The sequence below is a fragment of the Ursus arctos genome, unplaced genomic scaffold, assembly GCF_023065955.2.
Source record: "Ursus arctos isolate Adak ecotype North America unplaced genomic scaffold, UrsArc2.0 scaffold_8, whole genome shotgun sequence".
In the NCBI taxonomy this organism is placed as follows: Eukaryota; Metazoa; Chordata; class Mammalia; order Carnivora; family Ursidae; genus Ursus; species Ursus arctos.
The window spans coordinates 8,704,776-8,729,509 of record NW_026623100.1 but is presented as its reverse complement, the minus strand read 5'-3'; the positions used below and the strand labels follow the sequence as shown (position 1 = coordinate 8,729,509).

At 49.4% G+C, this 24,734-nt stretch overlaps 1 protein-coding gene across 1 annotated transcript in view; it reads left to right on the top strand.

The window, feature by feature from the left end:
• NPAS2 (neuronal PAS domain protein 2) overlaps positions 1-24,734 on the top strand; it is a 154,625-nt gene that overhangs the window by 102,817 nt on the left and 27,074 nt on the right. The window contains exons 5-10 of the mRNA XM_026488020.4: positions 70-159; positions 10,385-10,505; positions 11,511-11,624; positions 22,267-22,385; positions 23,078-23,160; positions 23,925-24,031. Of these exons, the coding sequence (XP_026343805.2) occupies positions 70-159; positions 10,385-10,505; positions 11,511-11,624; positions 22,267-22,385; positions 23,078-23,160; positions 23,925-24,031 (634 nt within the window). The remainder of the gene's footprint in view (positions 1-69; positions 160-10,384; positions 10,506-11,510; positions 11,625-22,266; positions 22,386-23,077; positions 23,161-23,924; positions 24,032-24,734) is intronic.

Genomic DNA, 24,734 nt, shown 5'->3' with positions numbered 1-24,734 from the left:
TTTGCTTCAGTGACATCCTCCTCCGTAAAAGCGCCACTAAGGAGCCTTCCACTGTTGGATTCTCTGCAGGCCCTGGACGGCTTCATCATCGCAGTGACAACGGACGGCAGCATCCTCTATGTTTCTGACAGTATCACGCCTCTGCTCGGGCATTTACCGGTAAGTTTCTGCTCTACTGGCCTTTGCCAGGCCGCATTATCGTCTTCTCTTGAGAAGCATTCAGGTCTTAGATCAGGGGTGATGTAGATCTGAGGGGGCCCGTGTGTAAGAGGGGTAAAGAGCGTCCTCAACAAGGTGAGGCCAGGGTCCCGGGGGACCTTTTAGAGGAAGGGCAGGTGCAGGAATATGCTGTTCTAGAACGAACAAGGCACCAAGATCTCGACATGCCGAGCCCTGGGGGGGGGGGGGGATGTGGGTGCAGGTCCTCATCCTTCTGTGCCCCAGAAACCACACAGGAACTGAGCTGACGAGAGAGTCGTAGCACAGTTAGCAGATCTTAGAGCCTGGACAGAGGCTGATGTATGCCCTGCAGAGGGAAAAGCCGACCTCCTGGGTCAACTGAGAGCTGGTGGAGGAACGCGCAGCAGATGGATAGAGATGGGACGTGGTTTGGGGACATAGTCTGAGATTGCAAGTAGGTGATGGCACTTAATGCTATTAAAGAATCCATGACAGGGGTGATGGGGGCAGTGGGGGGAGAGTTGAAATATTCTGGGGAGATGTGTTTGGACCAGGGCGGCCTTGGGGAAATGGGGAGGGTGTGGGCAGGAGAACAAGCTCTGCCATCCCGGGGTGCATGCTGTTTGACAGAAGCCCTCAGAGGTGCTCCTCCCTCCCCTTCTTCCCTCTTTCCCTGCCTTCTTCCCTCTCTGCCTCGCCTCCTCCCTCTCCTCCTCCTCCTCTCTGCCTAAGCCTGGCCGGCGCCCTGGTAACCGCCAGTCAGAAGGACCTGGCTCACCGAGCAGCACGAGCAGCACGTGGCTGGCCGAGGGTCTGCCTCTGGGGATCCCTCAAAGGAGTTTGGCCAGCCTTCCTTTTCCTGCCACCCCATTGTTTATTCCTGCAGACTGTGACTTTGAATGACAGCTCTGCCAGCAGCATCCTGATGGGGATAAAACTTCCTCTCTTCTCTCTCCTCCCCACAAGCCCTGCCAAACCACTTAACCCCACCGCTCCCCGCTCCCAGCACGACCATGGGCGGGTAGCCAACAGATGTGGTAAGGAGGGTTACCGCTTCCCCTGGTTCCTGTACAAAGGAAATCCTGGCCAGGAAGACGCTGGAGGACAATGGCTGCCTCTCTTTAGCCGCACCTGCCAGGGAGTAACGTGGCCTTGCTCCGTGAGCAGCTCGCTTGCCTTGTGGGGATGAGCCCAGCTTTGCTACCAGCCCAAGATTCCATGTTGTCCTGGGTCACACTTTTCCTCAGAAGCTACTCCCCATCACATCGTTTCTGCAAATGACGCTGTGTGGAGATCAGAGCCGCTGTCTGCATTCTTCCTTTGCTGGTCACTGTGTGGTGCATTCCAGAAAAGTAGCTTTTACCTTGCGAGGCAGTTGCCTTTGCACGACCCCGTTGACTGTCTAACCTTTGTGTTTCAGCCCACTCCCTGCACCATCTCCAAGGTGCATGAAGTTTGGGGCGTTTTCTCCCCTCTTGATAGCTGTCAGAGAGGCTAGTTCTCACTTAGCCCCAAGGAGGCAAGAGTGCAATTTCATCTTGGTTTTCTCTGAAGCCAGAATAGTGATGAGGCTGATACGAGGAACACAGAAGTGACCCCATCCAATCAGCCTGGCTTCTTCGGGCTGACCTGAGGCCGCTGAGGAAAGAAGAAGCGAGGGGGTGTTTCTTTGGAGGGGCTTGTGTTTTGCCTTGAATGGACAGGGTTGGGCCATGACGGCGCTGGTTGAAAGCAATGACACAGAGCCTCCTTAATGGCCCGGGAACGCAAGAGCCCAGAGCTGTTTGAGTAAACAGGATTTGCACTGTTCTGCTTTATGCTCTCGTAATTATCTGATGACCCAGTTGCCATACATGGCAGAGGGGACTTAGAAAGTGAGCAGAGAATTTGGATTTGAAATTCCGGAGCAATTTAGGACCACCTTTATGAAGTATTTCCTAACTTTGGAAGGAGCGGAAATGATCCCGTCTCTAGCTTATTAATGCTAGACCCATATGAATCATGCATATGTATACATAGACCCACTCCCAAACACACACAGAGTCAACCCTTGAGCTCTCCAGTGGAGCCCAGGACGGACAATCCCCAAATTTAACTTCCGTTTACTTCTAACTCAGATTATCTGGTTTTTACCAAGAGCACCACCTTCTTTTCATTTTTTGCTTAGCATTCACTTGCATCTTTACTCTCATGGGAGGACAAGGGCAGTTAAGGATGGACACTTCCCTGGTACCCATCAGTAACCAGCTGGTTGAGCAGAAGAGCCCATCCGGAAGTTACACCCCTATCACCTCAACTTTACAAAGGAGGAGGCCCAGCCAGTGAGGGCAGAGCAGGGGCCTTAAACCAGGTGCAACTGCCCTCAGAACCCAAGCTCCTTATCCCTCGGTTCTGGTATCTTCCTGATGCCAAGGATTGGGGTTGCTCTCCAGGAATTCTGCTGTTGGCTTCATTCACCTTGATTTGGACGTATTTATTATTCAGCATGAGCCCAGGACTTGTCCATGGATGATGCAGCCATTGAAAAGCCCCACGTGAGATTATTTTTCCCTAAGAGTTTGCTATGTTGTTTAGAGATTTCACCTGTTAAACCATTAGAGACTAATAGAAAAATAGCTTAACTTCTATTGAGCACTCACAATGTACCAAGCGCCATTAAGAGTCCCTTACATGAGTTCATGGGTATAAAGCACTTAGAATAGTACCTGGCACAGAATTAGAGCTAAATCACATTTGCCATCCTTACAATGGAGAATTGTAATTCTTAGGAAGAGAGGATGGGGAACTGGAAGGCAGTGGTCAGTCTTCTTGGAACAGGGGCCATTGAAGGAAGGGGTATCCAACAGAGATGCAGTGTGGGCAGGGGGCAGGAGGCCATGGGCCCCGGCTGCAGTGCCCCCTGTTGGGATCAGAGGCTGTCATGCCTGGGGTTGGGTCCCACTGCCCCTTGTGTGGCCTGGGATGGGAGGCCCACCGGTGATTGGGAAGATTGAGGGATAAAAAGCAGCAAGAATTCCTTTCTTCTTTTGAGACCTTCGAGCTTACTATCTCTCTGTTTCCTTCCTACTGCTAGAAACTCAGACATGGCAAAAGCTCACATGACAGATTTTTGTACAGCAATTTTCTGATGGAATATTCTAGAACTTTCTTTCCCAAGTTGATAGAAAAAAGAAAATAGCTCAAAGCAGGAAATGGTTTTAAGACAAAGTCAAAACTTTCCTGTGGTGGTGACACCAGCACATTTCGGTGTCTAGAATTAACACAGGCAGTCAAAGAAGCAATGTGGGCCCGGCAGAAGAGCATGCAGATGGAAGACCAAGGGCTAAAGGGAGCTTCTGGGATGAAAACCTTCCAGGAAAGATCTAAGGGACTAAGTCACATGCCTCCGACGGAACTGGGAAAGAATATGGCTGAGGCAGAACCAAATGAGAGGCCCATAGTAGGCATAAACTGTATTTCCTATTTGGACTTTTGTTTGAGTTTCTAAAGAGTCTAACTTTCCGGATTGCTGTGTTGATTTGTTAATGATTGCAGTGTTTGCTTAATGAGCTGGACCATGCTAAGCGTGTACGTAAGGCAGAGGTCCTGTCTCCAGCCCTGGGCACAGACCCGATGTGCCTTAAGTGTTCATTGAGTGAGGGGCTGAGTTCATAAACGGGGCTGCTACCTCGGGAGCAATGGCAAACAGCTCGACGGGAGTGGGAAATGCCTCCAAAGTGAGAAATATGGGCACAGACAGTACCACGTCCCCAAAGGAAAATAATCTAAGGCACAAGTGATTATAAATGTGGAGAAATCTACGGACCAAAAACTACTTGCATGGAATGCTGGTTCTCCCAGTGAAAGCTCTAGCAAGTAATACAAGATCGAAGTAGAATAAAGGGTCAGGTTCCCACGACAAGGGTCACAGCAGGGAGAGGAGGTCACAGAAAAGGAAAGACAGAGCCCCTGGCTTACTTTACCACGCAGCACAGTAGCAAATCTGTGAAACACCTCCCAGGAGACATGGCCCCGCCCTTCCTTCCCCGCCCCACCCCGCCCCGCCCTCACCTGCTAAAAGAACCCACCTGGTCTGGGGCATCTGGTTAGAGATGGTTCTGGGTGGGGGCCCAGCTGGGGGTTGCTGTGTCTAGGAGGCTGTGGCAGGTGTGGCTGCATGCAGCTAAGAGTTGGTCAAAGGTTAAAAGAGTCCAGGTCACCGGTTAGATTTATTTTATTTTATTTTACTTTATTTTATTTTAAAGATTTTATTTATTTATTTGAGAGAGAGACAGAGCACAAGCAGAGGGAGAAGCAGGCTCCCCGCTGAGCAGGGAGCCCGACACAGGGCTCCATCCCAGGACCTGGGATCATGACCTGAGCCGAAGGCAGGCGCTTAACCAACTGGTCCACCTAGGTGCCCCGATGTTTTTCTGCTTTAATGTGCCTCTTGATTTTTATAAAGCATGCACACAAAGGTATGTATAAAACATACATTCAGTGTTTAAATTCATGGTAAAGAGAACACAAACATACAGGTAGCTGTCACTGAGCCAAAGAAACAGAATATGTCTGGGAACCAGAGAAGCTCCCGTCTGTTCTTTTCCCGTCACACCCCCCTCCTCCCAGCCAGAGATGACCATTTTCCTGGCTTTTAAGATCATTGTATCCTTGGTTTTCTTTGTAGTTCTACCAACTTTTGATTTGCCACTCAACACTACGATTTAGCGTTCCCTTCTGGTTAACTTTGGGAAAATAGAGCCCTGGGAAGCGGACGCCTCTTGCTCCGTGCTGCTTGTGAGAGCCATCGTCTCACACTGTTAGCAGTGGCGGTCACGGGTTTATGCCGCCGCTGCCCAGTATTCCATCGGAGGAATGTGCTAACATTTCTGCATCCGTTCCGGGTCGGAACTCTTGGAAGGGGCTTTTGTGAACATGCGGCATGTGCTTCCTGATGCGCATTTGCAAGCAGGCCGTAGAGAACTGATGGGTGGGATGGCCAGACTGGAGAGTAGGTACACCTTCCCGGGTACCAGGCAACACCACGTTGTTAACAGTGGTTGCACCGTCCACCAGTAGAGTCGAGGGTTCTAGGCGCCCCATGTCACAGAGCGTGGAGTGTCGGACTTCTTAGCATTTGTCAGGCTCGCACATGAATGTATCTCATGGAGTTTTAACTTGCTTTTCTCCTGATTACTAATGAGATTGGGCGTCTTGGCGTGTGCTTGTTAGCCATTTGGGTTTCCTCTTTTGTGAACACAGTGCTTGTTTGGGTATTTTGCCGTTCTCCTACTGAACTGTCTGGTTTGTTTCTTGTAATTTGGAGGCATTCTTTCCATGTTCTAGACACTAATCCTCTGTCGGGTACCGTTTGCATTGCCTCGCTCGCTCTGCCTTAGGGATACGGGTCCGCTGAATGCACAACACCCAACACTGGACGGGGGAGCTCGACAGCGGTTTGTCCATCTCATGCACTCATAGCCTGGAGACGAGGACGCAGGGCCACACGGGGCCGTACCCTCGAGCGGTGAACCAGCAGGGGCTGTGAGAAGCAGGCTTCGTAGTAACAAGAGGGTGGGGCACCCCCCGATTCCCACAGGGGTGAGAGTGGTTTATTTGAATAATTCCGCAGGCTGGCAGGGAGCTAAACCCACCACTCAGGGCTGAGCAGGAACTGTGCCTATCTAAGGAGCATTATTTAGCCAAGGGACCTTTCCACGGGGGCAGAGTGTGAAGGAGAACTTTCATTTGGGCTCGTTGAGGGCCTCCCAGTTTTGCTAGGTGACAAGGCAGCATTTAACACTGAACCTTAATTTTAGGACTTACACCATGGCTTATGTGTTACAAATACACTCTCTCATCTTGCGGCCCACCTCTCCCTCTCTAGGTTCTTTCCATGCACAGAGATTCTTTAGCGTTGCTACCTTCTCTATCCTAAATAATTCTTCACTACTCTAAGGTCAAAGCCACTCCCTGTACTGGCTTCTGAAAGCATTACCATTGGACTATCAGTTTGATTCTGAATCTAAACGGCATCAAAGCCCATTGGGTGTGTCTGCAACTTTCTGGCCCTTTAGGGAGACCAAGGTCCTGACTGCTTTGGGAAGCCCATTCCTGCCTCTTCGCAGTGTGAGGCTTCTCCACGACATCTCACAATTGCCCCTTCTCCAAGACTTCTCACTGTGGCCAACACATCTCCAGCCAGAACTGCCAGGACACAGAGTGTCCACCCAGCTCCCTTCCAACCCAGCCGGTGGGCTTTGTGCGCTCCGTGGGTGGGCGCACTTAACTCTGCTGGGTGCCACCAAACTGGGACTGCTGGTTCCTAGGGAGAGAGGACAATGCCTTGCTGTGTCCCGAAACACTTCCCAGTCATCTCCAGGCTCCCAATGGGCACAAGAAGAAACATGGGAAATGTGCGATTTGGAATTAGGACAGGCGTTCATAGTGAAAGTAGTCTTGGTAACGATCCTTGAGAAAGCAGCCAAGGACCTATCAGTAAGTTGGGGTAGAGAACCTTCTGTCTCCAAGAGGTAAATGATGTTCCCGACACTGTGATTCAGCTGGGAAGATGGCTGCGGACGGCACGTGCCCTCCCTTGTCTCTGTAATTGCTGTCAATTTAATAAACAGAGCTCAACTCATTCAAGGGACAGTTCAATTGCAGATATGATTTGTTCCCCTGTAACCATTAGGGTTTGAATTTTCCAACTATCGTTGTTTGTGTTCATTGTCGGCACACGGAAATGGCATAATAGTAATATAATAGTGAGTACATAGAGCTTGCTCTGTGCCAAGCACGGCTCTGAGCCCTTTCTGGGTGTTAACTCATAATCCTCATCACCACCCCCCCAACCAGCCTCCATCCGGGGTTCATCTTTATTCTGTGTAGAACCTGTAGCCCAAGGTGCCCCCACAGCCCTGTGACCTGCCAACTGTTTTCCACAGAAGCAGCTAGGTCAGGCAGCCCCGTAACCCAGCTCTCTGTCATACTCACTTCGGGGGAAGGGGGTTCCAACTGGCTCTCCAAGAAAAGACCATGGAGTGACTTAGTCATCGTGTCTCTATCTGCAATGTCTTTAAGAAGAAAGACTACTGTCATCTGTGAGCATTAGTCATCATCTAAAAAACTAAAGGGAATGAGCTTAAAATAAAATCAAGAACATCGGAAGGAACTTGGAGAGAGCCCGAGGGAGAAAATGATAGCACAGGCTAGTGAGGGGTTCACAGAGTCTTTGCCCACGGAGATCACGCCCGGGTGCCATCAAGCTGGGAGTCCCTCCTTTTCCTCTTCCTGTCCTTCCTCTGCCACCAAGTGGTGTCACCCTTCCTCACAGCCCCTGGACTGCTGGCTGCAAGAGGGGAGGGCCTCGCCTGCTTCGTTGTGTTTCTTCCCGGTGCGAAAGGCAGTAGCTGGCACACGGTGGCCCTCAGTCGGTGTTGGGTGGATTCTGTTGTCGAGTGACCTCTTTGACTCTCCTTCCTGCGCGTCACGTCTCCCTTTCCCTGTGCCTGTTCAGACTGACCATCTCTAGCCTGGTGGTGACCTGTGCTCCCTCTCTCTTCAGGCCAGAAAGCACAATCCTGCCCTCCCTTCCTCTCGGTCCCTCAGCAGGTCCCGTCCTCCCCACCCCAGGCACACAGGACAGGGCACTCACTCCTCTGCGGCCTTCTTGGCTCTGACCTCACTTCCCTTTGCAATACCTGTCTCCACCACTCTCCTCCGTGCCCCCTGCCTGGAGTACCCTGGCTCCCCACAGATATCATCCTGTTCCTCAGCTCCTGCTCAGGGATTCCTCCCCATGGGAGTCCTTCCCTGGGAGCCTCTCTGTCCTTATGACTGGAGTCTGTACACCACACTCAGCGTTCTTGGGGTACCTTGTTTTTACTCCTGTTGTCATGCTTGCCCCCCGCCCATACTTCCTTCAGCTAGTCAATGCATTTCTCTCGAAGGCCGAGCACCATTCGATGTCAGGCACCCAGGGGTGAAGAAGGCAGACGTGGCCCCTGCTCTCCTGGAGCTCCCCTTGGATGAGGCAGGCAGAGGACACACATCAGCACATGAACGAACAAGAAAACTTTGAGAACTTTCCTGAACGGTTATGAAACACCTGATCCCACGGAGCATTCGCTGAGTGATTACTGTGTGCCCTTGACCAGCAGCTCACGCCACCCTCCCAGCTTCCTCATCTTTTGGTTGATGAGGGGGCAAAGCCAGCTTTCAGTCCCGACCTCTGGGGCTCTCTCCACCTTGCCGTGACGCGGCCTGTCCCTCACAGGCCTCCCCGTCTGGGCAGACCTTCCCCTCCCCGGCCGTGACAGGACCGCAGAACACGTAGAGCAGGGGGCCTCAGAGGCCAGAGCCCCAGCTGTCAACGTGGCGTCCCTGGATGCTTCCTCAGAGGCAGTGCCTTCAAAGCAGGGACCTGAAGGATGCCCGGGAGTTAGGCAAACACACCTCAGGGTGCAGCCTGGGGAAGGCCCAGAAGGAAGAGCAAGCTGGCCAGTTGGAGAAACGGAAATTTGGACGGCGGGTAGTACGAGCCTCAGAATTGAATTGGGTGGTTCAGGCTTCATCCTGGGAGCATTTGGCAGCCAACAGACAGTTTTTGTCTTGTTTTGTTTTGTTTTTTTGGAGTAAGGGCTACACCCAGCATGGGGCTCAAACTCACAACCCTGAGATCAAAAGTCACATGCACTGTGGACTGAGCCAGCCAGGCACCACTTGCAAATGGATCGTTTTAAGCACAATGGCAACCTGATCTGATACAGGGCTCCTTCTGCCTGCTGGTGGAGAATACGTTGGACAGGGACAGAAGTCGATGTGGGAAGACCAGTTTGGTCCGTTCATTCCCCAGATAAGAAATGATGGTGCTCTAGACTGGGGGTCGAGGTCATGGAAATGAAGTGAGAGGATCAGAGAGAATTTGAGGGAGGGGTGTGTCCCAGCACTTGGACATTGTTTGGATGTGAAGATGAGAGCGGGAGGAGGAGAAGCTGAGGATGCCGCCAGGGTGTCTGATATGGGCAAGTGACCAGTTGGCAATACCATGGGGACATTGAACACAGGGGAGAAGGAGGTATGGGTGAAAAAGAACGACATTGGGGATGCATGTCAACCTCTGGTCCCCAGGGGGCGCACAACAGAAAGTTACCTGGATAAGAGTGTGTAAGATTGTGTTTAAAAATATAGGAAAGGATGAGTTTATTGAGGGAGCCTGAGGCAGCAAGAAACGTGCCTGTCTTCTCTCCCTCTCTCTCTCTCTTTCTCTCTCTCTCTCTCTCTCCCTCCTCTGTCAGCTTCCACCCGCACTAGTGAATATGGGAGCCACTAGCCACATGTGGCTTTTTAAGTTCCAGTTAAAATAATTAAAATTAAATACAATTAACAATTCAGTCTTCAGGGGCACCTGGGGGGCTTAGTGGGTGGAGCGTCTGACTCTTGGTTTCAGCCCAGGTCATGATAGCAGGGTCGTGAGATTGAGTCCCACATCAGGCTCCGTGCTGGATGCAGAGCCTGCTTGGGATTCTCTCCCTCTGGCCCCCCCCACCGCGCATGCGCACACTCTTTCTCTCTAAAAAATAAAAAATAAGTGTAATTTTTAAAAACCAATCTTCAGTTATACTAGCCACATTTCAATGCTCATAGCCATGTGGCTGGTGGCTTTCATAAGGGACAGCACACATGATAGATCATTCCCATCACCACGGACAGCTCTATCGGACAGAGCTGTATCTAGATTCAGTGCCCAGGCACTCAGAAAAAAAGCACAGTTCCTTTGATTGAGGAGACCTTTAAGAAGTAAACAGGTGTTCGTTTGCTGGAACCCTATGGAAAAGGAACCCTACGCGTTCTTCAGGACCCTTCACATGAGCAAGTGGGCCTGCCTGGGGGCCCCTCGCTGCCCCCGCTGTCCCGGCCAGAGCACAGGAGTGTCGGCAGGTGGGGTCCTCCAGGAAGAGTAGGACTCCGCGTGCTTGTCCGACTTAACTCTTACTTCTTTCTCGGGCCTATGGGCAATACTTTTGCCCTGGAGCAAGCAAACCCTTCTAGATTGTAATTCAGGATGACAGTGATAAATTCGAGGGTCTCACAGAAAATCAGATCTTGAACTTTTCATTTCAGAAACCAGTTCTGAATTGCCTTCAATGTTCAGTTTTGGCTTTTGCTTTTGTTTTTCGTCTTCATTGAGTTGTGTACCTTTGTTCTTTATTTTCTTTTTCAGTCAGATGTCATGGATCAGAATTTGTTAAATTTCCTTCCAGAACAAGAGCATTCAGAAGTGTATAAAATGCTTTCTTCCCATATGCTTGTGACAGATTCCCCCTCCCCAGAATACTTAAAATGTAAGTTTAACTTTACTGGTTTTACAAGATATAAAGATAAGAGTTTTACTTTTGAAAGGAGGTTAGAATGAATTAAGAAGGGAGGACTAATTTTAAGAACAATTCTCCTTGCGACTCAGAATATTTCCAAGATCCTTAGAGGTATATTTTAAATTTAAAGCTAAAACTGGAGTTTGGCATATGTATGACATTTAACTTCTCTGTGGAAAATTTGAAAGCATGGCGCTTAAGAAGAATTTGTTTTGCATGTAATACAAGAAGTTTTTTTTTTTTTTTTAACACGAGAGTCTTTTGGTAACAAACAATGCAAAAGTCAGGGCGCAATGTGCTTATTTTAGGGGACACCGTAGTGCTAGATTTGTATGATATCCAAGTCACCAACAGAAAACTGAATAATTAGGTCAAAACTCCAAATTCTCCTCTCCTGAGGCTGTCATCTGGTTATTTATATACATTTGCAGGTTTTGTGGAATTTTCTCAAAATTGGCAACCTGGGTGGAAGGCCAGGCTCGGTGCCTTCTGAACTGGGTGTCCTTTCACAAAGCACCGACATTGATGGAGACCGTGCAAGGGCCTCGCACTTACTTGCTCAGGCCTCAGATCGCTTTCCGTGAATAATGTGTCCTGTTGTACATCTGATTTTATTCAAAGCCACGTGAAAAGATTAAATTAAAGAGAGCAGCTCTATACGAGCAGCTTTATTTTAATACACCATATGAAAACAACCAGAACTAATCAATGCCGACATAACCAACCACAGACATCTGTGAGCAAATTAAGACTAATTGGGCCCAAGTATGGAATGCAGAATATCTATATAAATTATGGGGGGGAGCCCCCTGTTCTGCAAAGGTCGTAAAACCATGTCCAAGAGTCAGTCTAATGAGAGAAATGTCCAGGCCGGGTGCAGACCAAAGCCCAAGAGTTACACAAAGACACAACTTGTTTAGTCTAGAATCTATGTCATATTCACGTTCCTTTTCTCTTTTTCCTTTAACGGCCCAGCTGACAACGATTTAGAGTTTTATTGCCATCTTCTCAGAGGCAGCTTGAACCCAAAGGAATTTCCAACTTATGAATACATAAAATTTGTAGGAAATTTTCGCTCTTACAACAATGGTAAGCTTTAATTGTCATATAATTGCGACAGTGTCTTTTATCATGCAAACGTGCACATGGGGGCAGAAGACTCACTGAGGGAGGAGGAGTGAGAATATGTGCTTTTCATATTTGCATTTGGATTTCCATGTTCCCGAGATGCGTTTTGTGCTCGTAAATGTTATCTCCCGTTCGAGAAGAACACACTCCCACACTTGTTTATGCCGGGGCACAAAGTCCCACTGAAATGCACTTTATTCATTTATTTATTTTCAGGCTGATGGAATAGTTCTGTGCTGTGAGAAACAACTTACAGTTAATAAAGAACAGGCTCAGCCTCCACACAGCCGAACAGGGCTGCATTGTGACGTGAAACTCCATAACCTTGGTTTCTGCATCTTAATTCTCCTTTTTACACTACTGCTCTGAGCATGTGTTCATGGGTCTGGGACATAGGTCTTCTGCTCCCTCTGACCCATGTGCACAGGAAGTGGCCGTTTTGTGATGAGCCAGCAATCCACACTGGATGAATTATCAAGCAGATAAGCCAAGCAGTAAAATCGTCCTCTCTGAAATTACCCAGATAACTAATGGTCTGAACTCTGGCTGCACCTCTAAACTCGACTTACACCCTCAGTTTCACTTCTGACCTGGGGAAAATGGGAATGCAGGCCCAATGCCAGAAATCCAGCAGAGCCAGCTCCAGCCCCCAGCCCCACGGTGAAGCCCAGCACAGGAAGGCCGTGCTTGGTTTGCTCCATGCCTCCCACCTCAACACAAAACAGATCACTTTTAACGATCTATCATTTCATAAGACCACAGAGATGGGAAAAAACGGAAGGAAGTGTTGACAGGGATGGTGGAAAGAGAGAAAAGGAAAGGAGAAATTTACCAAAGGAGAACAAACGGGGAAAGATGAGGCCCCAGGAAGTTGACGGCAGCCCAGGCTCAGGCAGGCGCTGTCACTGTTATTTAACTCCAGACCCACGGTGGGGTCCATTACCCCACCAAATTAGTCGCAGAGTTTCCATTAGAACCGGCCAACATAATGGCCCCGAGTCCTAATGCTGAGGCTATCCGGCATCTTCCCATCACCCTTAGACAATCCCCTGCTCTCTGTGGCTTGCATAAATATACATGCTTTGTCTCAAAGGCTCCAACGAGATGCTAAGCATGTTGGTCTTGCCAACGTGATTTTCAAGCCTAACGTTCAGGGCTTATGCCTGGATGATGGGCTCCAGGGCCAACTGGCAGCCCTCTGGGAACCCACCCAAACAGGGCTCAGTGTTCCTAAGTGGTTGGAAGTGAAGGGAGGTCAGCTTTCGCAAGTGGGGCCCTAAATCCGGGCTAAACGGGATAGAGCCAAAGCCTGACCATGCCTAACCTGACTCATCTGAAAGGCTTTCCTAAACCTCATGAGAGGAATGTTTAATGAACCATATACATAAGTAAATGATAGCTGATCCGGCTACCGAGTTACAGAAACTGACCTAAGAGGTGCCACGTAGAGCACCCAACATGATGCCAGTCCTGGTGCGGGGTTCACGGGGTGAGGCAGCTCGTTAAAATGCAGATTCCAGTTCAGGAGATCTGTGGGTGGGGCTGGGATTGTGCAATTGGAAAGGAACCTTGGGGTTTTGATGAAAGGGGTCACGGACTTAAAGAAACACCGCCCTATCGTAATACTAAATACCATTCCGGAGGAATTTTAATGGTACTCCTCACGCTGGTGGTGCTCCTTCCAGACAGCTTTACCCTTGAATTAATAGAAGCAGTGGTTTAGAATTTGCTTAAAATGTGTGCCGTGGCCATGATGCCAGCTGCCGGAATAGCAGAATATCCCATGTGGCTGCGAGCGAGGAAGGGAAAGGCACTCTGGCCCCCGGAGTGCCAAAACAGTGGGAATTATGGGACGCTGCTCCCACGTGTCCCCATGACAACAGTGCACCACTTAATTAAGAACTAACACGTGATTGGCTGGTGAGCAGCGGTCGCATGCTTTGTTAATTTCCATTTCCACAACTCTCCCTTAAGCTGCTGCAGGATATCACTTTGAAGCTTCCTGTCACTTAGCACAGTTTAGAGGGTTTCAGGGAAAGAGGCAGGCTTCATTGTGAATACCTGGTTTTGTTTTTTTTTTTTAAAACTAGCAGAGCTTTATTTTCGCTTCAAGTTGAGACAATGTTTGTTTGCCTGAAAGAATGTGTGGAAATTATGTGTGATTTTTTTTTTTTTTTTTGGAAACTGTTACTGCTATAAACACACAGCACTGAAAGTGGAAAATTTAAAACCAAGAGTGCCAGAGTGTCTTTCCAGAGCCTGTTGAACAAACCAAAGTTAGGGGGCTTTCTTGAGACAAGAGTCCCCAAATATAATTGTGGAAAAACTGAAATATAATTCTCACTTGGATGAAAATAGACAACAACAAAGGTCAGAGACAAATGAATTTCTAAGATGGAACCCTATGAAATCACCAACATTCAATCATTCTTGACCTATGAAATATGGTTTAACATACTCTAAAGAACACTTCAGATTTGATTTTGTAGGTTACTTCTCAATAAACCTTGCACAATGGGTTAATTAAAAATAGCTCACCTTAGGAGTGCTTCCTAAGTCCCAGGTCCTGGGCTCAGTCTTCGCATTGATAATCTCATTGAACCCTCCCACCAACCCCATAAGTGGCACCTGTTGGCATCATCCCATCTAAACAAGGAGGAAAGTGATGCATAAAGAATCTGACGGACACACATGGGAAGTGGGGGACCTACACTCGTACCCGTTCTAACCCTGAACTCCTACCCTTCACCCCAGTGCTTTGCTGCCTCCCACAAATCCAAGTTGAAATGAGTCTTATAGCTGCAGCACACAGGCCTGTCCCTGCCACCTGGTGTGCCATTGCTACAGGGTGTCTGTACCTGTGCATGCCAGATGTCCTGCACCCATGTACCAAGCTGCTCTCAGGGTACCCAAGATTTGTTTTAAGTCAAATATGGTGAGACACACAGACATGGAAAGACTGTCAGGAAAGAAGAGGTTTTTACTCACAGATCCCTCAAAACAGGCACAGCACACCATGGAGGCCACAAGCGGAAGCAGCAGGGGAGGCCGGGGGCGGGGCAAATGGGAGAAGATGTGGGCAAGAGCCACTCGTGTGGTTGCTGTGGAAAAGAAGGAGCAAGGCAGGGTAAACAGGCTTCAGTTTGCCTGGTGGGAATGATTTCAGTGGGCTCTTGGGTAGAGGGGCTGCCTGTAGCTGTTGGATGCCTGGGTGATGAGGGTGAGTGGAGAGTAGCCCAGAGTAGAAGAGACCCACAAAGGAGATGGTTGGGGTGTGGGTTATAGATGGGTTGGTTTGCCTGTGCAAGGTGCATGGGAAGGTGAGTTATTCACTATTTCTAGGAATTGGCCAACCCAGAAAGGAACAGTTCCTCCAGGGTCAGCAAGGCCCCAAATGTCAAAGTATCAAATACAGAAACTAGAAAATATGGTTTGTACACAAGCCACCCCTGCCACTTCCCTGAGTTCCCAGGCACGGAAAACATTTAAAACCAATGTATTAAGTATGGAAGAAAGTGGACTAGGAACACTGGTTTTATTTTAATAGAATCCCTGCTCACACTTCAGAGAACTGTGTAGGAAACCCTACTCTGGCCCATTACCGGGAAAAGTCCTGTCATTTCTGTAGGGCTGTTTAGTTTATGGAGCATGGCCTGGTCCATTCTTCTTTGATGCCTGCCAGGAAGATACAAGGCTCTCATTTTTATAAATAATGGAGTGGAAAGGACGGTGACCTTTACTCATCTGTGAGCCTACACAGTCCATGCCTGGTACATAAGTAGGCTCAACACAAGTACATTGGCCTAGACGGAGGCTCAGCGATCTTAGCCCCACACATACAGGTGGTCGGGGGCAGCAGCAGGATTCAGACCCGACTTTTGACTCATAGGGGAATCAGGCTTTTCCCTGAGAGCTGATAATACAGCTCTCCTTGACAGACCCCAGAGCCTACCCAGAGACAGAGCTCTTGCTGCGCCTTTGACCCTGAATCCAAAGTGAAGATTAAATCCACTTTGGTACGTGCTGGGTAAGCTGGCCCATGTGTAACTTCCAGTGATTTGTGAGTTGTCCGCACTGGAAGGCCTGGGCAATAGTGCCTGGTCAGCGTGTGGTCATCCTTGGCCTCCATTCGCTCCCCATTCTGTGTCCCCCACCCCCATCAAGTTCCTTAGCCACCTGGGCTCCCTGGACACTCCCTGAGAGCCTTAACTGGACCCCTGACTCAGGCACCCCTGCCAGGACTGTTCCTGCCATGCTCTCTTCCCTGCATCTTGTTCACTTGATCAACCAGTTTGCCTTAAAGCTGATGGAAGCACTGTCTGTGACTCCCTTGGACCTTAAACCAGAGAGCAGAAAGGGAAACGTGTCAGCTCCAGGGCAGGGAAGACGGTGACACGGATCCAAGAGAGAGTTTTTGGTGACCTTTAGTCACGTAGATGAAGACACCATGTGCTTGCCTGCTACCCCAAATAACCCCTCAGCACTCGTCTGGCTCTGTCACCGGTAGGAGTAGGCCGGGTTAGGAATTTGGGGTGTGGAGAGGCATAAAAGCAGCTTTGCCCTTGTTAACGCAATTGACCTCTCTGACTGGACATTTCTAGATTCACCGGCCGATTGTGCCACCTTCCCCCTGTACCCTCTGCGTTCACCATGGCTGTGCAGACAGCCACCATTGCCCAAACGCGGCAACAAAGTGGAATTTTCCCCTGCTTCATTATTTGCACATCTTGGTCACTTCTTAGGACTTCATCATTTGCTACAGATGTTCGAGGCGGGGGAGGGGATAGAAGCCAGGATTTCACATCTTTAACCTAGATTTTTTAATAAACGTGAAGAAGTACGTGTCGGGAAATGGGACAAGAAAACAGCTTTCCTAGAACTGTTTCACTTTAGGATGGTTTCTAACCAAGTCTGTGAGAAGCTTCTTGAAGGAGTCAGAGCTGGAACACAGAAGCACATGTCTCCTCCTCCTCCCGTAAAAAAGCCTACTGTGTGATCTCGGCCATGTGGCCTGGAGATTCAGGGAGGACCACTGGTGGGGGCCGCCTCTGGTCTACCTCTGCTCTTCACATCATTTCCAAAATGGGGCTGAAATGAAATTATTCGGAGCTATGTTTGCCTCAGAACAGATTTTTTAAAGTACCGTGAACAAATACACCCCTTCCATCATTTTCCTCCTCCAGTCACATAGAGGAGCCCCTGGGTCCTCTCCCTACCCCCACCCAAGTCCCACTGCCCACCCCCCACTTTTATGGGAAAGGAACTGGCCAGATGATTTTCCAAGCCATAATTAACAGTCTTTGCTTTAAGGGGTCCTAATAAACAGGTTCCAGTTCCTGAAAGATAAGTTCGTGCCAGGAAGAAGGCAATCCTGTATTGAAGCCCTTGCTCCGCCCTCAGACTTTGATTTAAATGTGCGTCTGACTGAAATCCAGAAAGCAGTATTTCAAAAGTTGCTGGTGTGGTTCCAAATAGGTCACCCTCAGCAAACATTCCACTCTGGGCTTTCCAGAAACCACACACCAGAGTATAAAAGTTTCCCTGCCCTCATTTTACCTATTCGCCTCTAACCACACAACCAGATTTGAAATACTGGCAGAAAGGGAGGCTTTTTAGCTTACAACGCTCGATTCCGTATGTTCCGTGGGATTTCTGTAGGTTGCCTCATTTTCGGGCTTTGGGGGTTTTGTTTCTTGTTTCCCTGAGCTGAATTGAGACTTCTCAGGGAACAAAGCCACACCCACCAGACCCCACTGAGAATGGAGACGTGAGTTGAGCACAGGAAGGAATGTCTCTTCTATCTGTCACAGGCCCCCAAGAGGCAAGAAGCAGAGTGTCCCCTCCACCCCAACAAGAAAGTGCCACATCCTTCCCTGGCAGCCGGCATCGCTGCCGGATTCGATCGCAGAGGAATGGAGATGGCAGTAAAGAACAAATTGTTACCCAAGGGCATCGTCCCGCTGCAGCGTCTAGAGCCCATATTGAAACGGAGCAGTGAGGAATGGCCAGACATCTATCAGACACGTCCTCCCGCTTGCTTCAGCCTGAGAGCAGGGGCAGTCGTTGTGATACAAATGTGCACAAGACGTCCACTTGGAGGACACGGGGCGTCAGCCTGTGGGAAGTTCACTTCCCTGAGCTTACGAATCATCTGGCCTCATCCACCCCAACCATCTGGTGGAGATCTTGTCAACGCCATGACAACCTCCTGGCCCCAAAAAATACTCATTTTAATTAATGTATGCCGAGGGAAAGGAGAAATACTTAAGTGAGACGTATATTTTCCCATCGGAGTCATTTTTTTCAATCCAGCAGATTGCAAACCCCTAGCTTTCTCGTGTGGCTCTCAGCTTCTCTCCAAGCTCCTTCTTTCTTTCCAATGCCAAACAGAACTGGCAGAAAGAAAGCATGAACTGTGCACACGCTGATTGCCCCGGCAAGTTAGACGATGCCCCGGGGCCAAAAACCGAGCAGGATTATTTAGCTGCGGCTGTCCCGAGAACCCGGTAACTGGGCTGTTGAGAACCCATCAGGTGAAGCATGCTGTGCTGTGCTGGGGGGGGGGGGGGCAGGGGGGGAAGGGAGGGAGAAGAGAAGAGCCTGAAAATCGTGCTTGATGAGCGGGAGACGGTTTCTCCTGAATGTGCAGGAAATTATTTTTCCCTTAACATTCCAATGCTCTAGCCCCGACGTTTTGGATATTTATCATAAATGAAGATTTAGAACTTTTTGCTTCCTTTAGCGAGCCTCCTGATTGTTTCACGTCTTCCAGGACACCTTTCAGCTTTGAATTTTCGTTTGTTCTGTGAAGTGCTGAGAAAGCGATTTGTCACTCTCCGTGTGGACGATTAGGGTGTTTTCCTACAGCTGTTGCAACTAATTTATCATGAGCAGGCTATCTCTGATCAGAATACTTAATTGTTTAGGCCTGATGACTGGCCCAGTCCTGATGAGCTGTTGGTACCCCCGTTTTCCATTTGTTTCTGCTCCTTTGCTGTAAGCTATGTTCACTATTCCCACCTTGCTTCTTCCCCGTTCTTTCCTACCCCTTTGAACACACATCTCATGCCACCTGGGACCTCCCTGCCCCCTCGGTCATCCTTATGTTCTTATGACTCGGGAGGTCCTCTTTCGGAAGCCAACCGCAGGTGCCAAGCGAGACGAACTTTAATCACTCCTATTCTCTCGAGCACCTCAGGGCACTCTCATGTTCAGAATCCCTAGCGTGCCAGCCCAAGGCAAAATTCTCTAAAATTAGAGGCTGCAATGAAAGGTTCAGGAGCAAAGAGGGGCTTGATCCCCACCCCACCCCACCCGTGGACCCTTTTAGTAGTAGGGAGACCGAAAGCAGAACCCCTCTGGCATCTTGCCAAGCGTGAGGCACCACTCGTGCTGTTTTCAAGGAGTGGTGACTGCTGTTGCCGATTTGCAGCAGATCAGGTCCTTCTGATCAGTGTGATTGCACTAGGAGGGCGGTGAGCTAGCCCGAGGGCCAGCGGGACCCAGCACCGTGCACCGCGCTCCACAGGCACCCTCCCACAGCGAGCTAACCTGTGTGTCAGTTGCGGGCTGGTATCGGAAGATGCCTTCCCCTAGCCGGGTCTTAAGCTGTGGTTTTGATGTGTGATGGAAGGTCATCTCATCAGAGACCCGTTCGACAAACATGTGTAGAGCACCTGCTGTGTGCAAGACGCCTGCTCAGGGCGGCGGACAGAGAACTAGACCCATCCCTGCCATAGGGGAAACCTATCTCTTTAGCTCCGGGCAAGAGGAAGATCAATTTCAAGTAAGATGACCCTCGGGGCAAAAAATGTAGCAAGCAATCATTGCTTTTATCTGTGGCGTGAGGACTGTGTGTGTGCGTGAGTGTCTTGGAGTGGCGGAAGAAAGGAGAGGGCTGATAAACAGGGCTGCGCCGGCGTCGACCGGGTAATCCTTCCTAGAGGCTCGGGAAGCCAGCTGTAATTAGATATGTTTTTTTCTATTACTTAAATTGAAACAACTAATTAAATCCTTAATTAACGTTTTTTAACTACCTTGGGATAAGAAGTGCCAGAGAAGTTATTCTAAGTGCTAAATATTACCATGAAGTCCCAGGGAGCAGTTTGCTCCTGTGTTGACTCTGGAATCTGCTAGGAGGCTCCCACTGTGCATAAAAGTCGTTTGCAAAGCAGTTGGCAGAATGTTTCCAGTATCTTCTTCCCCTTGACTTCCCCCAAGGTCTTCCCCTTGGCCTCTGCTGAAACTTTCATCCTTGATTTACCGGCACCTTTGATCAAGCCCTCAGCTGCTTCAGGTTTGGGGGTAGAAAGCTCATTCAGAAGACGAGTTTGCTTGGTTCTGGGGCCCTCGGTAAAGTGTCTAGCTTCTCCAGCGCAGGCTGTAAGCAATAATGAAATTTCCCGTGCGGGGAGCATTTTCATCTTTAAAACCTTAGCAGTTCTAAAAGGACTCATAAAACTGCACTGAGAGGTAGCCAGGCCAGCAGTAAGCTCTGCAGAACATTCACTTAATTTCCATGGTCTCTGCCCCTTGAAGAAATTGTTAGGGGCTGGGGTCTCCCTACCCCACGCTCTTTCCGCCCCCCCCCCCCCCCGCCTTCCTTACGGTAAATCACAGATGAAGGCACTTACTGACAGAGCCCATGGATCATTCCAGCAAGGCGCATAGTTTAGAGACAAATGAGAGACCATCTCTTAAAATTTCCCGGAAGTCCTCGGAAGTTTGCTTAGCAGGCTGAGATTTTCTGAAAGAGTAGGGAGAATTTTATTAGGTCTTTATCTGGCAGGTGATGGCCCTTAGCTTCAAGCAGAGAGAATATTTCACATCTGGGAAATGTGTTAATGTCTCTTTTTTTATTATGCAGATGTTCACATCTGCAGACCCTTCCCCTGTGGGATTGCTTTCTCTTCCCTGGGTGAGTGCCTTGGCTCACCCTACACATTAATCTGCAGTGGTCTAAGCCAACTAATGACAGATGTAAACTCTCTAGGGACCACTATTTCCTACTTTGCCCCCTTTATATTCATGTTTGGAAACATTTATATTAATATGTATGTGAATGCATTCAGAGAATATGTTTGCTAAAATGAATTTATTCATGTTAGTGGCTAGAAGACCACATTATAGAATCACTTAGAAACCTACGAACATATAAAACAAAAATTATTGGAAAGCTAAAATCCAAAGAAAGTCTTGCAGATTTCATTTTAGAATGCATTTCATTTTCTGTTGCTTTATATGTTCTCAAATTGGAAAACACAACTATGTTTAAATCTACAAGTTCAGAAATGTACTTAGAATTCAGGATCTGGTTCAGGATATAATAAACTACATTTGAAAAAGAAAGAGGTAATATAGATTATTTGGCGTAATGATCTTCAGTCCTGGCTGCGTGGTACTAAATGGGGCGGGGGGGGAGGGGAGGGGCTTTTAAAAGTGCCAGGGCCTGGGCTTTCCACCTAGAGTTCCTGAATTAGCGGAGCTGGCGATGGGGTCTGGGCAGCTGGGAGGCCACGTAGAATGTCCCAGGGAATCTGGCTGTAGCCAGGTTCGAGAATTCCATGGACATGGTCCACCAACTTCTCTCATTTAACAGGGGTCTCTTCCCCACCCAGCATACTCCACCTAAAATAGCAGAATTGTTCTCTGGCCCAAAAGGTAAAGCAGTCACCGTGAAGCCAGGTGTGTAGCTCCCGGGGAAGATGGCTGCTGGCACCAGTTGGCACCTCCCCAGAGGGCGTGCGGGGGCCTGTTCTCAGCCCCGTGGTGGGCACGAGCCTTGAACAATCCCCTCTCTGCCCTGGGAGAACTCCAGGCTTGGAGTCGGAAGACCTGGCTGGAGCCCTCACTCCATTATTACTACTCTGAGCGACCTTGGTTAATATACATGGGACCGTTCTGGGCCTCTGCGGCCTCATGTGTAGAATGAGGGAAGTCATGCCTTCCCAGTGAGAAGAATAAGGCACTCGTGAACAGGTTTGTCCCTGTGTAGAGCCTCAGAACTAGCTAGTCCGTGGGGGACACTGTGCACCTCTGGGGAATCACCCTGGATCCTGAGGCCACGTCCTCAGTGGCAGTGGCCAAGCCCAGGGTCAGCCTGGCTCCAGACGTGGGGTTTTAGGGGGAAACCCTAGAGTCCCAGGTGTGCGGTGCCAGAACCAGGGGTGGGAAGGGGGGGTGGTCAGCGAATGCCAGGGGCCCATCAGATCAGAAACCACGCCTGCCTGTGGCACCCACCCTGAAGTGAGAATGGAGGCCTTTCCTGCAGAGCGAGGCTGTCTTCTCCTTTTGTAGCACGTTTTCCCAGCACCACAGTCTAAGTGGCAGGAGGACTCCTGGAAATGAGAGGCGGGGGAGTCTGTTGGCTACTTGGATTCCAGCTCTGTTCTGCAGGGTGCAAGTCACCTCAGCAGCCCGGGCCTCCCGTTTCCTGCACAGGGCGGGTAACAGCCCCTCCCTGAGCGAGGTGTCTGGGGCACGAATGATGGGAGTGAATGTTCGCGAAGCCCTGAGCGCGGTGCTGGCTGACAGTGATGCCAGGTAGGGGTCGGCCGCTGTGCCACACACGGCTAACCTGTCTGTCTGTCCCCTCCCGTTCCAGTGCCTAGCCCCTCTTGTAATGGCTTCGACAGCACCCTTTCGAGGCCCTGCCGGGTGCCGCTTGGAAAGGAGGTCTGCTTCATCGCCACCGTTCGCCTGGCAACGCCCCAATTCTTAAAGGCAAGTACCCGGGAGAGAATTTATCATGTAGAACCAGTACAACTAGTCCCATTTAGTTATAGTTCATTAACCGTCTCTATGGGAAAGAATAAGACTGCGGTGGCGCTGTCACTGACTTTGAAAAGTTGAAATGTCTGGCGTCTATACCTGTGTCAGCCCCCACCTGCCCCTTGCCTTAACTCTGGTCTCCTCTGAGCTGTTTTGCTGCAAGGCAGCGTCAGCCGCTGCTCAGCCTGCAGAGGCTCATTTGTGACTCCGTCGACCCTCCCACTTTTCACGCCAACGTTAAGACCACTCAGGGCAGGCCTAGGTGAGGACCCAGTGTCAGAACTAGGGGTTTGTCTGTGTTCTCTCATCTGTGATTACTCTAACACCCGTGGCATGAATGCCGAGTTAAATTAGTCATTCAAATTCAGATGAAAAGCCATTTTCCACATGTTTACCACACTTCTAGATAATGGGAAGGGAGTGGTGTGACATTTTGGCTCTTAGGTATTTTTCCCCAGCTTGTGACATAAATTTAGTATCAGCTAATACTGAAATTAGCTACAGATGATGAGTTTCGTCCAACACAACTTGGAGACTTGCTCTCAATGATTTTAACTTCTGTTATCCTTCTACCATGCGTTCTTGAACAAACCTAGGGTGAGCGTCTGGCACCCTGAGCAACATTTTTTCCCCTTCTAATACAGGAAATGTGCATAGTTGACGAACCCTTAGAGGAATTCACTTCAAGGCATAGCTTGGAATGGAAATTTTTATTTCTGGATCACAGGTTTGTGAAAAGAAAAACATATTTGGGTTGGGTCCTTTTCAAGTGTTTGCTTGCGTGAGCCAGGCTCTCCTTGGGAGAGAAAAGTCGGGCCTGGTCCCTTCAGGGAGAAGGGCTTTCTGGCAGCAGGAAAAATCGTTCCCAGCCAAGAGTGAGGCGGCTTCCCTTCCACTGCAAGTTGTCTGTGGCTATGTTCTGTGTTTGGGTCAGAACATCTCGGGAGAGCCCGGTGTCACAGCCCGGGGACATCCCTGGGATACCCTCATGCCCACACCCGCCCCTCGGGACCCTCTCCAGTTCCCAGGAAGGCAGGAGCAGATGGGAGGGAAACTCCTCATCTTACTTCTCTCAACACCCCTTTGTCCCTTTAATTCAACCTGCTTTCTTTCTTCTATAACATTTTTCACAGCTGAAGGGTGAGAAATCTCCCCTCCCCACCCTTTAACTTTTTATTACGCTTTGGGGTTGGGCTGACTCAATCCATAGCTGTTTTTAATCATTTGGTAATGATAAAGTTTATTATTATTTAACCCAGGTTATGCCAATGAAACTGAGTATTTAAATGCCAGGAAGTTTGAGCACTTTGGAAAACACAGCCTCTCTGGTGTGAACCATTGCAAAATTATTTTCATGCCCTTGTTCTTGAGAAATGAGGCCACTGTGTTGATCATTAAACATGCAAACTGGCCCCCTCTGGATGGAGGTGCTGCCGTGGTGAGATGGGCAGGGTATTTGCTCTCTGACGAACTGTCCCCATTGCTTGGCAGAGCCCCTCCAATCATAGGATACCTGCCTTTTGAAGTTTTGGGGACCTCGGGCTATGACTACTACCATATTGACGATCTGGAGCTCCTGGCCAGATGCCACCAGCACTGTGAGTACCGCACATCCAGCCCCAGGGCCAGACGGCCTCCAGCCCCCTCCACGGAGCCCCGACAGCACGACTCTTGGGCCCTGGAAGTCTGTTTATTACTTGGTTTCTTTTTAAAGAGGAAGACTTAGTTTTCTCTAAAATGATGTAGGTGTGGGGTAGAGGTCCTTCTGTGGTTTGCCCCTGGGTTGTGTTTCTGTGTTTCCACCTGGAACTGACTTTGCCCCACCTCCTCCCACCTCCCCCCCGCCCCACCTTCCCGTGCCCTTCAGATACGTAAGCTATTTTAATCTGACTTAAGAAAATAAGACAATGATGGTCATTTTTTCTAAGTTATGCAATTCATTTCGAAGACAAAATACCAAATTCAGCATCCCTGCTTTTTGTCAACATACATATATGGGTCACAAGCTACAGGCCAGGTACTGAGCTAGGCCCAGGACGTAAAGACGATCAGAATCTCCTTACTGTTCTGTAGGAGCAAGGTCTAATGGAAAAGCAGAAATACGTGACATTATAGGATGCTGTCACTGCATTAGAGGGGATGTGCTCAGGATACTGGGGGGCTCAGCCAGCTGGGGGAGGGGATCAGGGAAGGCACTCTGCCACAGAAGAGGACAACAGGTGGGCAGAGGTAGGGGAGGTAGGACTCATGATGTGGGGGGATGTGGAAGAATGACCAGTATATCTGGGTTCTCACTTAGCA